This window comes from Hippocampus zosterae, chromosome 2 (genome assembly GCF_025434085.1).
Source record: "Hippocampus zosterae strain Florida chromosome 2, ASM2543408v3, whole genome shotgun sequence".
NCBI classification, from domain to species: Eukaryota; Metazoa; Chordata; class Actinopteri; order Syngnathiformes; family Syngnathidae; genus Hippocampus; species Hippocampus zosterae.
This window is the reverse complement of record NC_067452.1, coordinates 18,402,977-18,418,734: the sequence shown is the minus strand read 5'-3', so window position 1 is coordinate 18,418,734 and position 15,758 is coordinate 18,402,977. Positions and strand designations below refer to the sequence as shown.

The window sequence follows — 15,758 nt, the reverse complement described above, 5'->3', positions numbered from 1 at the left end:
CTTAATGTATTAATCCTCATGTTCCCACGCATCTGAACGGAACAGAACAGTGGACGGCACTTAGTTTCAAATGACACATTGCTGCAAGAGGAAGGCCAGCCATTGAAATTCCTCTGATGAAAGACAATAACTCCACATCCTAAATTCATTACATTTGCATTAATTACAGTTGCCGTCGTGTGTGTCTCACCAAGGCAAGGAATGGTGATGATGAATAAGGCTGGCATTAAGCGCTGTAACCCCTTTTTGATCGTGATTTATACTAGCCAATTTCATATCTGAAATGTTAATTTGTTATCATTTCCCACAGTTCCTTTGGCTGTCCCTCATTAACCTCTCATTGCTGCATGACGATGAAACCCAGTAGATTCACCCTTGAGAGGCACTGCTGCTCATTTTCGGAGCCGGGTGGAAAATTTCATTGAATATTTCTCTTGAGGAAAGAGGAAGGACTTTCTTTGTCTCATAATTTGATCTACTGTGAACCGATCCACATAGAAATCCACCTTATGCATATGTTCCTCAGTCCTGTTTTTTAAAATAAAAATCACCACAGGGTGAATTGTGTTTCATACACACATAAATCCATTCCCAACATATTCAAAAATGATTTTCCTTGACAGTGCTCGAGGAGTGGAAAATAATCGATTCAATAACGCTCCTAATTAAAAAAAAAAAGAAGAGCACTGAAACCTCTGACATGTGGTCTCTGAGTCAGAGTCATTTAGACTGAATTACTACAGCCCATTCATTGATGAAAACATCACTTGAAAAAGGCGCCATTTTAACAAACGCATTGAGCATCAGCTGCCATAAGATGTCAAAAAGCTAAAGTGTACACTCCACTCAAAGAGACACATTTGGGGGCCATTGTTACACGAGATAAGCCAGTGTTTCGTCAAAGCAGCCCATAACACAAAATCATATTTTGATGTCAAGCTTTCAAAGTAATTCTCACGAGCTACTGCTGATCTGATATCATAAATCTATTATAGATGAAAACGGCACAGCTGCTTAAGCTATTTACAAGCAGACAAATGCAAAAGACAGAGGCTGTTGAAGAATGGACAGAAAACAGATTTATTTGGCCTGAGACGGGATTGATGCAGACAATCTTGGCTATCTTATCTCGTTTCATCAAACTGGAAGAGTTCGAGCCACTGGAAGTGTCAAACGCTTACATTTATTTGCAACCTAAATACGTAGAGCTGCGCTCTTGTGAGGCTGGAGAGGGCGAGCGGAAGATTTTTTTGCTTCAGCCTGTTGATGAGATTTTTACAAAGCAAAAGGATCGGCAATATAAATCGCTTCTATTTTTGCAATCTGATCTATAACGTCGGGCAACCAGAGCTCCTCTTTTTTCCAGAAATGTTTTTTTTTTTTTCCAGACATCCACATGGTATCAAACCATGATTTCCAAATCATCTGGGATTGCATCACCGTGCATACATTTTCCTGCTGTAGAATGTCTTTTTACATCCCACTTTCCTGCACGGTCTGGCTGTACCTTTCATCCCGTCACTGGGGAGATTACTTCAGTCAGATACAATACCACTCATGTCTGATGTCTTATGATGTCACTCAGTGTTTTTATATCGAAGTCTTTCCTGTAGCAACCCCATTAAAATGAAGCGAACCACATGAAATCATAATTATTTTCACTTATGGCAATGAAAAATACATGTACAATGGAGGATTTCCTGGAAAAGTGCAAGAGCTGAAAGAAGGCCTCTTAAAGGACAATAAAATTACATTTGTCGTGTTTTGTTCTGGCCTTGCTCTTCGTGAAAGGCGATCCCTGTTATGCAAACCGCACCCTTCGGAAAAAGAAAAATAAGCAAACTAGAACAAAAGACAGCAAGACAAAACATTTACTACAATTTTGTCTTCCTGTCGAAAACCCTGACAATGTGCCCAATTTATAATGGCATAATAGCTGTTTTGTTCGTCTGTGCAGGAAATCGATGTGCAATGCAAATAAGGCAGGTTTCTGTTTTGGATTACCTTTGGGGCAGATGTCTGTGCAGGGAATGCACATTTTGATGCGGTTCTCCTCCACTTCCATCTTGTTGCTAGGACACGCTCGGACACAGGAGTTATGGTCCACCACAAAGTTATCTGACATAAGAGCACACAGAAGATGTTTGCATACATTAGCATGGAGATGTAAGGATGCCTTTAGGGTGGGAATTTGAATCATGTTTGCCATAAGATCCAAGCCATAGAATATGTTGCTGTTGATCAGGGCAGCGAGGGAAGCGAGAGGGAGGAAACCATTGCATATGCATATGCATCGATTTTATTCCCATCACTTCATAAGAGAGCGACTTTATTTATTTATTTTTGTCTGGTTCATGGTAATAATTTTTCCAGGTGTCGTCACAGTGCCCTCTCCGTTTCTCATGATAGGTTCAAGTGAAACTCTGAACAGGATAAGCGGTATTTTCATATTTTAATATTTGCAGATGATCTGGGCGCTTCATTGAGTGTGTGAAGCTGCCAGGATGTCAGCTCCTCTAAATCTGAGGCCACGGTTTGGCGGATTGCAGAGTTGGGAGTATACATATTTTTTTATAATTTGTAGAATTTTGGGGGGTGAGAACTAACCCATTGTTCAGGTTGCGGACGAAAGCATGACTTCGTATGCAAATATTTGAAAGTATATCGCTGTGACATCCAACAAATGGTCACCCAGATTTGATGCTCGGCATGCAGTGAGTCCAATTTAACAATCGGTTACAGTCCCCTCCAAAAGCATTGGAACAGCAAGGTCAATTCCTTTATTTTTGTCTGAAGACATTTGGGTTTCAGAGCCAAAAATGACTATGAGACGAAAGCTGAGAATTCCAGCTTTTTATTTCATGGTACTGTATTCACGACTAGACGTGTTGAACGACTCAGGACAGAGCACTTTCGATTGAAGCCACCCAATTTTCATGGGAGGAAAAGTATTGGGGAACATGACCGTTGCCTTATAAACAACAGATTGTATTTGTTTTCAGCTTTGGATTTCACCTGGGTGAGCTGGATTTGCTGGTAAACAAACGTGATGACCAGAGACCTTGGGAGAAAAGCAGAGAGGAGCGGCTAAAATTTCAGAATAATTTGTTCTCGACTGATGAGACCAAGATGAACCTCTTCCAAAGTGATGGAAAGGCTAACGTATGGAGAAAGAAAGGATCTGCTTATGAGCCAAAACACACAAGCTCATCTTTGAAGCATGGCGGAGGTAATGGAGGTCACGGCTTGGGCTTGCATGGCTGCTTTTGGAACGGGCTCACACATCGCAAAGACATTTTGAACATGTTCAACATTTGGTGGTGACAAGAAAAACTCTGGTGAGCGTCTTTGCAACCGTTAATGAACCCTGACGAAAAAAACAACAATCGCTACGTGCGCAGACTTGTGAACTTTCACTGCTCAGTGAGATATGGACTTAAATGTCATGTTTGGCTCTGTTTGTGTTTGACTGCAACGTCAGCTGTTGTGGAGGGTGGACCTGTACCTTGTTACCACTCAAGCCTGCAATGTATTTAAGGACTGTCAGGCTCCCCAGTCACTGTTGGATTATTGACCTTGCTTGCTGTTAATGCTCCAGAGACATTCCGTTCATGTTCATAGTCGCTCCGGTTCCGATAGATTCTCATTTTGTGAGTATTTTGATTTGTTTGTTAACAGCTTCTGATTTGAGCTTCGCATAGTTGGACCTTTGGAATTTCATTCTGTGTATTTTCGGATTTCCATTTTACTTTGCCTTTTGCAAGCACTTTTTGTTCTTATTGGGTTTTCCCGGTTCTTTGTTGCTCTTGATTTCTTTTTACACTTTGTCTGTTCTTCGTTTTTCTGGAAATAAATCTTCTTGTGTCATGACTTGTCTGAGTCTGCGTTTGTGGGATCCGCATACCATCTGGTTCATTGCCCAACCCTGATTTCTTTATCTTGGACCATGACAGTTCTGGTTCTGACTGAAGATCCTAGACTGGAACTATTGGTTAATTTATTTTGCTCAGAGCTCGGCTAGGATTCAATGACTCAAATTCTTGGTAAAAATGCTGTAATGTCAAGATACAAAGTGAACATACGGGGGCATTTCTTGACACAAAAGGCTCCATAGGTATACTTCGCTCTTGGATTGTGCTCCAGCTGGAACGATGTGGGATTATACACAAACGGCTGAGGGCACTGGGTCACACATGCACCGCTGTCGTTGAAATTGGTGCAAGCCTGCAAAAAAAAAAAAAAGAAGTAGGGGAGAGAGGCATAAACTAGGGTGTCGGGGATACAAGTGAGCACTACCATGCGGGGCACAGGAGTTATGGAGGCCATCGGAAGGTCATATTTCTCTCACAGAAGCTGTTGTGAATGAAAAACGATTACAGCTACATTTCATTTTTACGCAACGTGTTAATCATGCTTGCGGCCACAAATGGGAGACAAATTGGAGCCATCTATCCGCTGCCAGCATGTAAATGCTGAAATGTTTTGCCGTAAAACTTTTAAGCGTTTTGTCGTCAGTGGCCACAGTCCGAAACGGCAGTAATTGAATTGGATGAGCCTTCCTGTGAATTACAGCTACAATATCACACCTGCGAGTGCACATTGAGCAGTGGTGGTCCGCACAGGGCCGACTCTTGGTGATAAGAGGGATATTAATTGGAACAATGAATCACCAATTTGCGCTTTGAAGAGCGCCGGCGCAGCAGACTCTTACCGCCTTGTGAAATGACAATGCATCACGACGTAAACAAAGTAAATCACTCTGGAAAATGACAGGGATGTCACGCAAGAGAGGACACGCGGAAGGACGCGCTCGAGAAGCATGCCGGGACGTGAGCAGGTCGTGTGCACGTACGAAGCAGTCTGTGTCCTTGGGTCCCGAGCAGCCGCCAGCGCACTCGCGGTGGCAGCAGTCGCTGACGTACGGCCCGAAGCATCGACCGTCACACTGCTCTGCGCACACCGTCTTCGTCACTGCCCACAAAGAGAAGAGCTTTAAAGGTCTGCCATGCACGCGCGCGCGCGTGCGCGTGCACACACACACACACACACACTCTCTAAAACAAAACAAAAAAAGGAGACAATATCACCACCCTCAACACGCTTATGCTGCAACGCTATGAAATTCAGGCAGATACAAATTAGGGGCTTCACAAGCAAAAGGTCACTCGAATCCTTCTTTGACCAAAAGTCTTGTATAAAACTTTTCTTTTCTTGTCCTTATCTTCTGGAAATTACTGTTGTGCTCTTAAGCTGCTGCTTCAAATATGTTGCAGCATGGAGCTTCACTGATTCTGTCTTGAAATTAAAGTTCTGCCGTGATGATGCGCCACCGCATAGATGGATAGATAGATAGATAGATCAATAAATAAATCTTGATTGATGTCCAACTGAAAGGACACTTTGATCCTCTCCTCTTTCATCTATAACTGCTTCAGACAACAAAGTGTATGCAGAAAAGTGGTGAAGATTGCACGACTGTCTCTGTCCTATGTGTTGTCTTGTGTTATTTTTGTTATTTTGACTTCAAAATGGCGCCGCGAGAGTGGCTGCCTTTCCAGCAGCTCCTATTTTTTTGTTGTTCTACTTCTTCCTTTCATAACTTTGCTGCTGTGAATCTGGAATTTCTCCATTGCGAGACTAATAAAGGTTTTCTTAACTGTGCCATTCATTCAAGTCCGGTGGGTGCTATTACATGCAAATTATCACCTTTTTAAATTTGGCAAAATGGTATGAGAGGTATTTGTCCCAATTTCCCTTGCATAAGAAGTTGAGAGTAAAATGGCTACCCTTAGAAACTAGTGAATATTGCTAACTTATAAACAGGAGGAACAATATAATAGCATTTTGTTGCAGACTGAGAGGAACCGAATTGATTCTCGTGTAGGTCAAAGTCTTCTGGATGACAAGTGGATTCTGACTGGTGGCTCAAACACGTATGAATGTGTAGACAACACGAAGTTACGAGATGAAGTAGAATCTCTTTTTCACGTTGTAGTACGAGTATTTGACTGAGAGTTAAAAGCTTATCAGGGGTGCGCTTTTTGCACATTTAGAGGATACGCCCACTGAGTTTGCGAGCGGAGAAAATGGACTTGATTCTTCATGATTTTGAAGCCTCATTTTAATGTTTGTTTTGATTTGCCAGTGTTGCTCACGATCCTCTCAATTGGCACATTTAAAAGGAACTTCAAGTCAAGAAAAAAAATGCCAAACAAAGTATCCAAATAGGTTATTGCAAATAAGGAATTCAAATGGTCAAATCTATCCATTTGATTTTTTTTCCTTAATCAGGAAAGTGAATACTCTCAAAAATGCATTTGATGTGGTTGCATACTCACAGGTTTGACACTGGTCGTCTTGGTGACCCCAGCACCGTCCATTACAGGAGCGATGACAGCGTCTGCCTGCATAGCACACATACGCACGCGTACACACACACACGCACGCACGCACACACGCACACACGCACGCACACACACACACACACACACACACACACACACACACAACTCAAGTTATCAGTCACGCCAGTAAAACCTCCACAGTAACACACTCCAAGCGTCTATGCAGGATGATTAGCTGGGCCATTCTCTTCCATGGTTTTCTGCTGGAAAGTTGGACTACGCATCTGCCGTCATTAAGGCTTAATTGACTGGCGTTAATAACAGAGTAAGTGGAACAGTGCGCTCTGACTGTCACCATGCCCACTCCAATGCAGGGCAGCGAACGCAACTTCTAAACACTGCCTGCCAAGGGTCTCCAATTTGGCAACCTCAACTCCCACAAGTTCCATTGTCATTTTAGGGCCCACCCCCTCCAGTCTTTGTTGCTTTTCATCGTCCTCCTTCATTGGTGACTATCTCATCAACCAAACTCTTCTTTGTGTCACATTCTCAAAGTGTCTCCTCCAACCAGCATTACGTTGGCAAGTGCACTATACGCAGCTCCCTGCAGGTTTCAAGACTCAACACCAGTATGCTTAAAACAAAAGGTCATCGGGCTTTTTTGTCAAGTGAATTCAAGTTCAAGTAAACCCCCCAACCCTCGTTGCATGCTCAATGTTTGGCACTGCAGCTGTCCTTTCTGCTCATCCTGATGGCTTTGATCTTACCATACTTGAAATGAGCAGAGAGCCCCCCCCCTCCCCTTAAACAAAAAAAAAAGTGCCATGAGGAGCCACTTGTTGTGACATTGAATGTCCGCCAGACAGAAATGCCCGCTGTGTGTAAAGAATAGGGACCAGCGGACTGGAGGGCCCAAAGACAAGCTGTGGCAGCACCAGCAGAACCCTCGTGAGCAACTGTCAGAAGGGCTGAATCTTAAAAAGAGCATAGCGACACAGCGGCTCTATGGGCCTCGCTGCAAAGTGGCCGCAGCACCGACGCAAACGTTCACACGGTGATTTTAACACCATGTGATTTTGCCCCTAGTTGACCGATAGGCAAACACAGTGACTAAGCAGTTGCGGGCCTCAAGTGGGTTGGCATGTGGATCACCTCCAAAAAGTGTCATTGTCATCCACTGGCTTCTACGTTTGTGGAATACTCACATCCCAGATTGCTGTTGTTAGACGGCACCACCAGGAGCTCGGCCTTGGGATTCTTGATGATGTCACGCCAATGGATGGTGTCTGCATGGCACAGAAACTTGTTCTGGTCAACGTAAACACCTCCATTCAGGATTTCTGCAAGGAGAGAAAAGCAAGCGAGAGAACTGAGAACACATCCACGAATGTGTAAGAGTAGTACACAATGGCAGGAAATCAATGGATCAAGGTTAACCGCAATAATCTCAGAGTTCCTGCATAGAGCACTCAACAAAGTGCATCTGAGTGTGAGGATAAATGCTAGTGACAGAGCAATTCAATAACACAGTGATTTCATAGTTCCACCAAAAATAGAGTTTTACGACAATAACACATACAAACTCACACAGAAAAGTGCCATTCTCAGACTCTGATTCATTCATTTTACCTTTCTTTATATGGGAGAGAAGGAGACATACAGACAAAAATGTTGTAGCTCACCGTAGTATGGATAAAATCGGACAGAACAAGTATTCAACAAACACATAATACATAGATATGTAAAATATCTAAAGTATCAGTAAAGCAAAGATAAAAACATCTACCGGTATTTAAAAATAAATCAAAAAATGTTTCTGCATTGAAGTTAAAAATGCACAGACTTAAAATAGATCAATGACATCAGTTTCAGATCAATCAAATAATTTCCCCAAAAGATGCAGCCCGATATTAAAACATTTTTTACTCATTTCGCTGAACCAAAATAAATTATTTGAATGGTAATTAAGTTTAACAAAGACAGAACCGAGATGGCTCTGTAGATTGAACATGATGAGTTTGAGCCCGGCGATGGACTCTTCAGACTGCACAGATGTAAGTTGCTCGTGTTTGAATGATGAAGCAGATGTCAGCAAAGCCAAACATCAAGTTCATAAATAATTGCTGCCAAGTGAACCTGTTGTGCTGGTTCTCATGTGGAAACCAAGAAAGCTCATTTAAGACCATTTTCTTGTGCCAGAATACATCTTGTTGTATTTCGACACTGTAAAAGTATTGTTTTGAAGTGATATTCTATCCATCCATCCATTTTAAACACAAATGATTATGAAGAGGGTCGCGGGGAGTTGCCTGAGCCTATCCCAGCTGACTTCAGGCGGGAGGCAGACTACAGCCTGAACCGATCGGGCACATATGAGGGCTGTTCACACGGCACACATTTGCTCCGACGCTGCACCGATGTATTTTGTTGCGATATATTTTGCACCGCAGCAAATTGTGTGGAGCGTTCACACGTACAAAGCCACTGAGCGTGACAGCATCGGCACAGCGTCGGCGCAGCCCCACTTGCGTTCACACGGCAGTTTCTGCAGCGGAGCAAAACGACAGAACACAAACGAGCTGTCGTGTTGGTTCTTTTTAAAACGTACTGTATATACACAACTCAAGCGACTACTGGACCGGCACGTCCTTCTCCTTCTCGGTCTCCATGCCTTCTGCTCGAGAGTGACCACCCAAGAAAACGTAAATCAACAATGACTTCAATGACACTCAGAAAAGCAAACACTAATGCGCCAAACAGAAAATCAAGAGAGGAAATCACAAAATAAATTATATGGCAGGTGGGGGGTTGTGAACAAACAACAAAGGAACAAACAACTCCGAGACAGTCCAGTCTCCTACAAAAGGAAAGATGTTACCAGCCAAGTCTTGTGTCGTTATTAAACAAACACACACATTACAGAAGTCCGACAGAGCACGAAAGCAACGCATTCTCGCCGTACGTACTGTTCACAAGCATTTGCTCTGGAGCAAATTTGACCCAGTTGCGTTCACACGTGCAAATTTACATCGGTGCTGCTTCGCAAACGAGCATTTGCTCCGGAGCAAATTTTTAAACCACCTCCATGAGGTGGATCAAATTTGGTCCGGTGTAAGCCTTTTTCCAGGGATACGCCGGAGCTAATTTGCACGTGTGAACACTCTACTGGGGCATCCCCGGCGTTGCACCGGACCAAATCTTGCCGTGTGAACAGTCTGATAGAGACAAATGACCATTCACACCAACATCCACACCGTCACTGAGCGGGAACCGATCCCAGGCTGCCCCCACGCAAGTCAAGTCAAGTCAAGTCAAGTCAACAGTATTTATAGAGCACTTTCAAACAGCCATCGCTGCATACAAAGTGCTGTACATGGAGCGATTTAACATATACAATAAACAGTAAGACGAATCAGTAATAAGTAATAAGTAATAAGGCGGTAGAAAGCACCAAGCAGTAAAATCAAGAGCAAATCTAAGTCATGCTGAGTCAAACGCCAAAGAATACAAGTGAGTTTTGAGGAGGGCTTTAAAGATGGGCAGCGAGGAGGCTTGCCGAATGTTCAGTGGGAGGTCATTCCAGAGAGATGGACCAGCAACAGAAAAGGCTCGATCCCCTCTGAGCCTCAGTTTAGTTCTTGGTACGTCTAGCAAAGACTGGTCCACAGACCTGAGGCGCCGGGCAGGGGTGTAGGGGCGTATGAGCTCAGAGAGGTAAGGTGGCGCGAGATTATTCAGAGATTTGAAAACAAAGAGGAGGATCTTAAAAATAATTCTAAAATGAATGGGGAGCCAGTGAAGGGATGCCAAAGTAGGAGTTATATGCTCCCTCTTACGAGTACCAGTCAAGAGGCGAGCAGCGGCATTCTGTACCAGCTGAAGGCGCTTGATGGAGGACTGGCTGACTCCAAAGTACAGGGCGTTGCAGTAATCGAGCCGGGATGTGACAAAGGCATGAATTACTGTCTCAAAGTGTTCATGTGAGAGGAAAGGTTTTATTTTGGCCAGCTGTCTAAGGTGAAAGAAGCTGGATTTAACAACGGCACCAATTTGCCGATCGAGTTTGAAATCACTGTCCAGTTTAAGTCCCAAGTTTGAGACCGTTGATTTCAGATAAGGAGATAGGGGGCCCAAGTCTACAGGATGGAATGTACAAGGTCCACTGGGGCCAAACAATATCACCTCTGTCTTCTTTTCGTTGAACTTCAAGAAATTTTGTGCCATCCAGGTTTTGATTTCTTCCAGACAGGATAGGAGTGGCCTTAATGAGAAGGTGTCTTTCTTGCTCAGTGGGACATAGATCTGGCAGTCATCTGTATAGCAGTGGAAAGGAATACCATGTTTCCTTAAGATGGAACCCAATGGGAGCAGATACAGCGAGAACAGCAGAGGCCCCAGAATTGAGCCCTGTGGAACACCACATGACAGGGGAGCAGTGCGTGATTCAGAGCAGCCAAGGCTGACACAAAAGGTCCTGTCAGCTAGATAGGACCTAAACCAATCAAGAGCACTCCCGCCAATGCCCACCAAGTGCTGCAAACGAGTCAGCAGAATACTGTGATCCACTGTATCAAATGCTGCAGTTAAGTCCAATAAAACCAGACACACGTGGTCTCCAGAGTCATTTGCCAGGAGGATGTCATTAGAAACGCGTAACAGGGCTGACTCCGTGCTATGCATCGTCTTGAAACCTGACTGGAAGACCTCCAAGATGTTATGTTCATCCAAGAAAAGTTTCAACTGCATGTGAACCACTTTTTCCAGAATTTTGGAAATGAAAGGCAGTTTGGAAATGGGTCTGTAACTTGACAGCTCATCTGGATCAAGACCAGGTTTCTTGATCAAGGGTTGGACCACAGCATGTTTAAACTGTTGGGGAACTACACCAGAAGAAAGGCTGCTGTTGATGATATCCAAGACCGATGCACCAACACTTGGGAGAACCTCCTGAAAGAAGCGTGGGGGAAGAGAGTCGCAAGGGGAGCCAGATGGCTTCGTCTGGCGAACTACATCCTCCAAAAGCGCCAAGGACACAGTATCAAAAGAATTTAGGACAGCTGAACATGGAACATGGACAGAGGGGTCAGATGCGGTATTTGGGACCGGAATCCTAGCTGTAGAGACCTTATCAATAAAGAACTGAAGGAATCTGTTGCACATCTCGGCTGAAGAATCCGAGCAAGTAGGCAGAGGGGGTTTGAGTACAGAATCTATCGTTTTAAATAGTGCACGAGGGTTGTGACGGTTGGCTAGAATAAGGTCCGACAGATATTCTCTTTTGGCCTCTTTTACTGTGAGCTGGTAGTTACGCCAGCTGTCTTTCCAAATTTGAGAAGAGACATGCAATTTGTCTCTTTTCCACTTGCGTTCAGCTTTGCGACACTCCTGCCTAGCTGCGCGGGTAATGTCGTTAAACCATGGCTCGGGTTTAGGCTTTGGCAGCACAATTTTTGAAGGAGCCACCAAATCCAGGATGGCCCGGCATGACGAGTCGAACCAAGAGGTGAGTTCCTCTGTGTTAGACGAGGGTACGCAAAGGTTATTAAAGGCATCAGAGAAACGACTAGCAGTGTGAGGGTTAAAAATTCGGCGTTTACAACTAGGAGCGCCAGATTTCACAGCAGCATGCGATAAGACTACGTCAAATAAAACTGCCATGTGATCAGAAATTCCATTTTCAAGGACTTCCAGATTTGACACCGTTATACCATGAGCAAGGACAAGGTCTAAAATATGTCCTTGTTCGTGTGTCGGGCTGGTCACATAGTGCACAAAATTAAAAGAGTCGATAAGTCTTAAGAAGTCTTTTGCTAGCGTTTTTTTCCGGACAACATACATGGATATTAAAATCCCCCATTAGGAGAATACGATCATATCTCAGCCTGATTTCCGCAAGAAAGCTTGAAAAGTCGCTTAAAAAGTCTTTGTTGTATTTAGGAGGACGGTAAATGACAGCACAAAGCACCGGGCAAACACGACCAACTTCAAAGAAGGTTGCTTCAAAGCTGTTGGCAGATGTGGTGAATGTGAATGGTGAAGTCAAACAAGTGAACCGCTGTGTGGTCAATGACCATGAAGTGTTATTGTTGGGCAATATTGGAATTTGCATGTTTCTATTGTTTTGTTTTTTCTGAAAGGGTGACCGTGAGTTTTGGTAAAATGTCCGTTTTCATTTTAAAAGAACAGGACTTTACAAACCATAGAGCTGACCTTTTTGTTTTTGTTTTAGATCAACGGTACAGGAAAAAAAAGAAAAAGAAATGGATGTTCCGAGTGGTATTTTCGTTGTTTTAGTTGTAGCTGTAATTAATTCTGAAATGACAATCAAAAGGCAATTAGAATAATGATTTCATGTGTACTGTCGCCACATTAAGAAAATACAAAAAGGATTATACTGCTTGAATTTTGTTTTATAAGATTTTGGGCAAAAACTGTCGTCATTTTCCCCAGGCAAAAAAAACAACAACAAAAAAACCGAAAAGAGCAAAAAGCACAAACTGACAACATCCAAAAAGTGCTCACAGCACTCTTGACCTGCTTCAGCTCACTGAGTCCAATGAAGCGGTCTTGTACTGAAACTCTGAAGCTCGATCGCAAGAGTGATTCTCTTGCAAAGCCGTCTTCCTTAATAGATGCCTACACATGGACTACCTGTAATGAATCCTAATCCCTTGCCTTGTTACTATTACAGATTTTTGAGAGCGATGAAATGATGCCTCAGTAATCCCTCCCCCAGTCACGAGCAGTGACCCGTATGAGAAGGAGAAACAACATCAGTGTCCTTCTTAGACTGTTTAACCTAGTTTAGGGATTTAGATGCAATCACCTCTCATCCTCTTCTCCGAGAATCGAAATACTGTACTGCCAGATTGTACACCTACGTACACCTACAGACACATACACACACGCACACTGATGAATTAAATTTCATATAAAATGTAACAATGTGCTTTAGATTAGAGCTGGATTAGTTGACGGGTATTAGCTCCCTGGGCTGATTATTAACATGAAGACAGTTGGGTGCATGACACACACACACACAAATACAAACACACACACACACACACACACACACGCACACACACACACACACACACACACACACACACACACACAGAGGAAGCTAATCATCACCATCCAAAATCATGATTAACGACGCAGGCCTTAGTGAAGGCACGGACATCTATTCCAAACCCTCTTAGAGGTGACATGTCACTTTGTCTGCCCATTGAACGGCCTGCAGCCTTGGCCTCGTGTAATCCTGTTTCCGTCAAAATGGACAATTTATCAGGGGGGTGTTCTCCATTCGCGAGGGGAGAAAATAAAACATGCACTGGCTCAGTTTTATTCAAATCAGGACTACACAGTTGTCATGCAGTAATGGCAGCAACGTTCATTATGATATAAGCAGCTAAGCATACTGGAAGTACCATATTGGTCCGAATATAAGTCGGCCCTGATTATAAGATGACCACCTCTTTTTCAAGACTCATGTTTGAAAAAATACTTTTTGAACACCAAATCAATTTTTATACAGAAAATAATTACAGTACATGGGAAACAAATGATTATAATAATATATTTGAGGGAAAAAGCATGTTATTTTGCCTAATTCAAATCTTTATATCTGAACATTTAAATATGTAAACTAAAATGCAATCACATTCATAAATGAATGGTTTATGTTTTTTGAAATGTAAATAAACCAATCTATTGTCATAGAACAACAAAATTGCAATAACTAGGGCTTATGGCATGGAGATAAGTGCAGAGAAAAGCAAGATACTGGTCAATAGCCACAGTAAAACAACACCAACAAGCATCACATTGAACAGGCAAACCCTGGAAGTGGTTAAGGACTTCAAATACCTTGGGTCCTTTGTGAGTGAGGATGGCAGCTCCACAAAGGAGATTAAAGCAAGAATAGGCATCGCAACATCAGCCATGACAAGACTGGCCAGAATTTGGAGGAGCAATACCATCAGCTTCACGGTGAAGGTCAGGCTGTACAAGTCCCTGGTACTCTCCACCTTACTATACGGCTGTGAGAGTTGGACACTCACAGCAGACACGGAACGCAGGATTCAGTCCTTTGAGAACAAGAGCTACAGAAGGATGCTCCATATATCTTATAGAGAACACCGGACAAATGACTATGTCAGACAGCTCGTCACCACCCTCGCTGGAGAACAGGACCCCGTACTGTCAATGGTAAAACGTTGCAAAATGGCCTGGTATGGCCACGTTACAAGGCATACCTCGCTATCCAAAACCATCCTACAGGGGACAGTGGAAGGGAAACGGAGAAGAGGCAGACAGAGAAAGTGCTGGATGGACAACATTAAGGAATGGACTAACTGCAGCTTCCAGACCCTGCTACGAACAGCTAAGGACCGAGAGTGCTGGAGATCCCTGACTGCCCAGACCTCCACCATGGCACCCCGACGGCCTCTTAGGCCATGGGATGAATAAGATAAGAATAAGAATAAGAACCATCAAAGTGAAGTCTAACTGTAACTGCAGTCTTGAAACAAATCTGAATCAGGAAAAACATTGCAATAAAAGAATGCAAACAGGTTAAACTTGAGAGTAGCTGAGATCTGTCATGACAGAACATTACTCCTCACAACCATCCTCTGCCTTGCTGTGTTTAGTGTCACTGTACTCACTCCCATCCTCTGGCTCCGCTGGTTCCTCCCATAGCATGTCATCCTCACTGCCGTCTAGGGCATTTGATATACAACATTTTTAATTTTTCTTCTTCGTGGTACCACAATTTTTTATTTTTATTCTTCGTGATAGGGGTTCACTTTGGCCTGAGGAGTAAAGTTCAGTATTCGCTTCAATGATATCTGGCGCCATGTAGTGTCGTGAATGCGTTTAATGTCTAGACCCCAAATATAAGACGACCCCCACTTTTTCAGTCATATTTCAATGCAAAAAACACCGTCTTATATTCGGGCAGATATGGTAAGACTAAAGTCACAAAAGTATATAACGGAATACCAACCATGTACCAATTATCATAAAAAAGAGGTAAGACAATCAAATTGAATAAACACAAAATGGAGGAAGACCATCTCCTAGCTATTGATGACCACAAAAAATGCATTCTTATTTCACCCTTGTGTTATTACTTGGAGCAGTGTTTCCCAACAATTATTGATATATGTATGGAATATAAAAATGTCAAATCACCAAATATAGCAGATACACACACTAATCGTGTTCTGCACTTATTATCTTGTTCTGCCTGTGACTTTAAGTTGCTTGCATAAGTAGATGAACCAATATACATTATGTGGAATCAATAAACGTTTTCAGACTAAGTGAAATTCCATTTTCCCCCCCATGGCACATCTGATGAGCTCTCACGGCACGGTGGCTGTGAATCACAGTCTTAGAGTCCAGCAC

The 15,758-nt window shown here is 43.1% G+C and overlaps 1 protein-coding gene across 3 annotated transcripts in view; it reads right to left on the bottom strand.

Annotated features, from left to right (window-relative positions):
* The window catches only part of LOC127595818 (receptor tyrosine-protein kinase erbB-4-like), a 177,729-nt gene that overhangs the window by 50,702 nt on the left and 111,269 nt on the right, over positions 1 to 15,758 (bottom strand). For all 3 annotated transcript variants that reach the window (XM_052057674.1, XM_052057673.1, XM_052057675.1), the window contains exons 4-8: positions 7,550 to 7,684; positions 6,339 to 6,404; positions 4,853 to 4,971; positions 4,083 to 4,224; positions 2,005 to 2,118 (exon numbers count right to left, since the gene is read on the bottom strand). In XM_052057674.1, the coding sequence (XP_051913634.1) occupies positions 2,005 to 2,118; positions 4,083 to 4,224; positions 4,853 to 4,971; positions 6,339 to 6,404; positions 7,550 to 7,684 (576 nt within the window). The remainder of the gene's footprint in view (positions 1 to 2,004; positions 2,119 to 4,082; positions 4,225 to 4,852; positions 4,972 to 6,338; positions 6,405 to 7,549; positions 7,685 to 15,758) is intronic.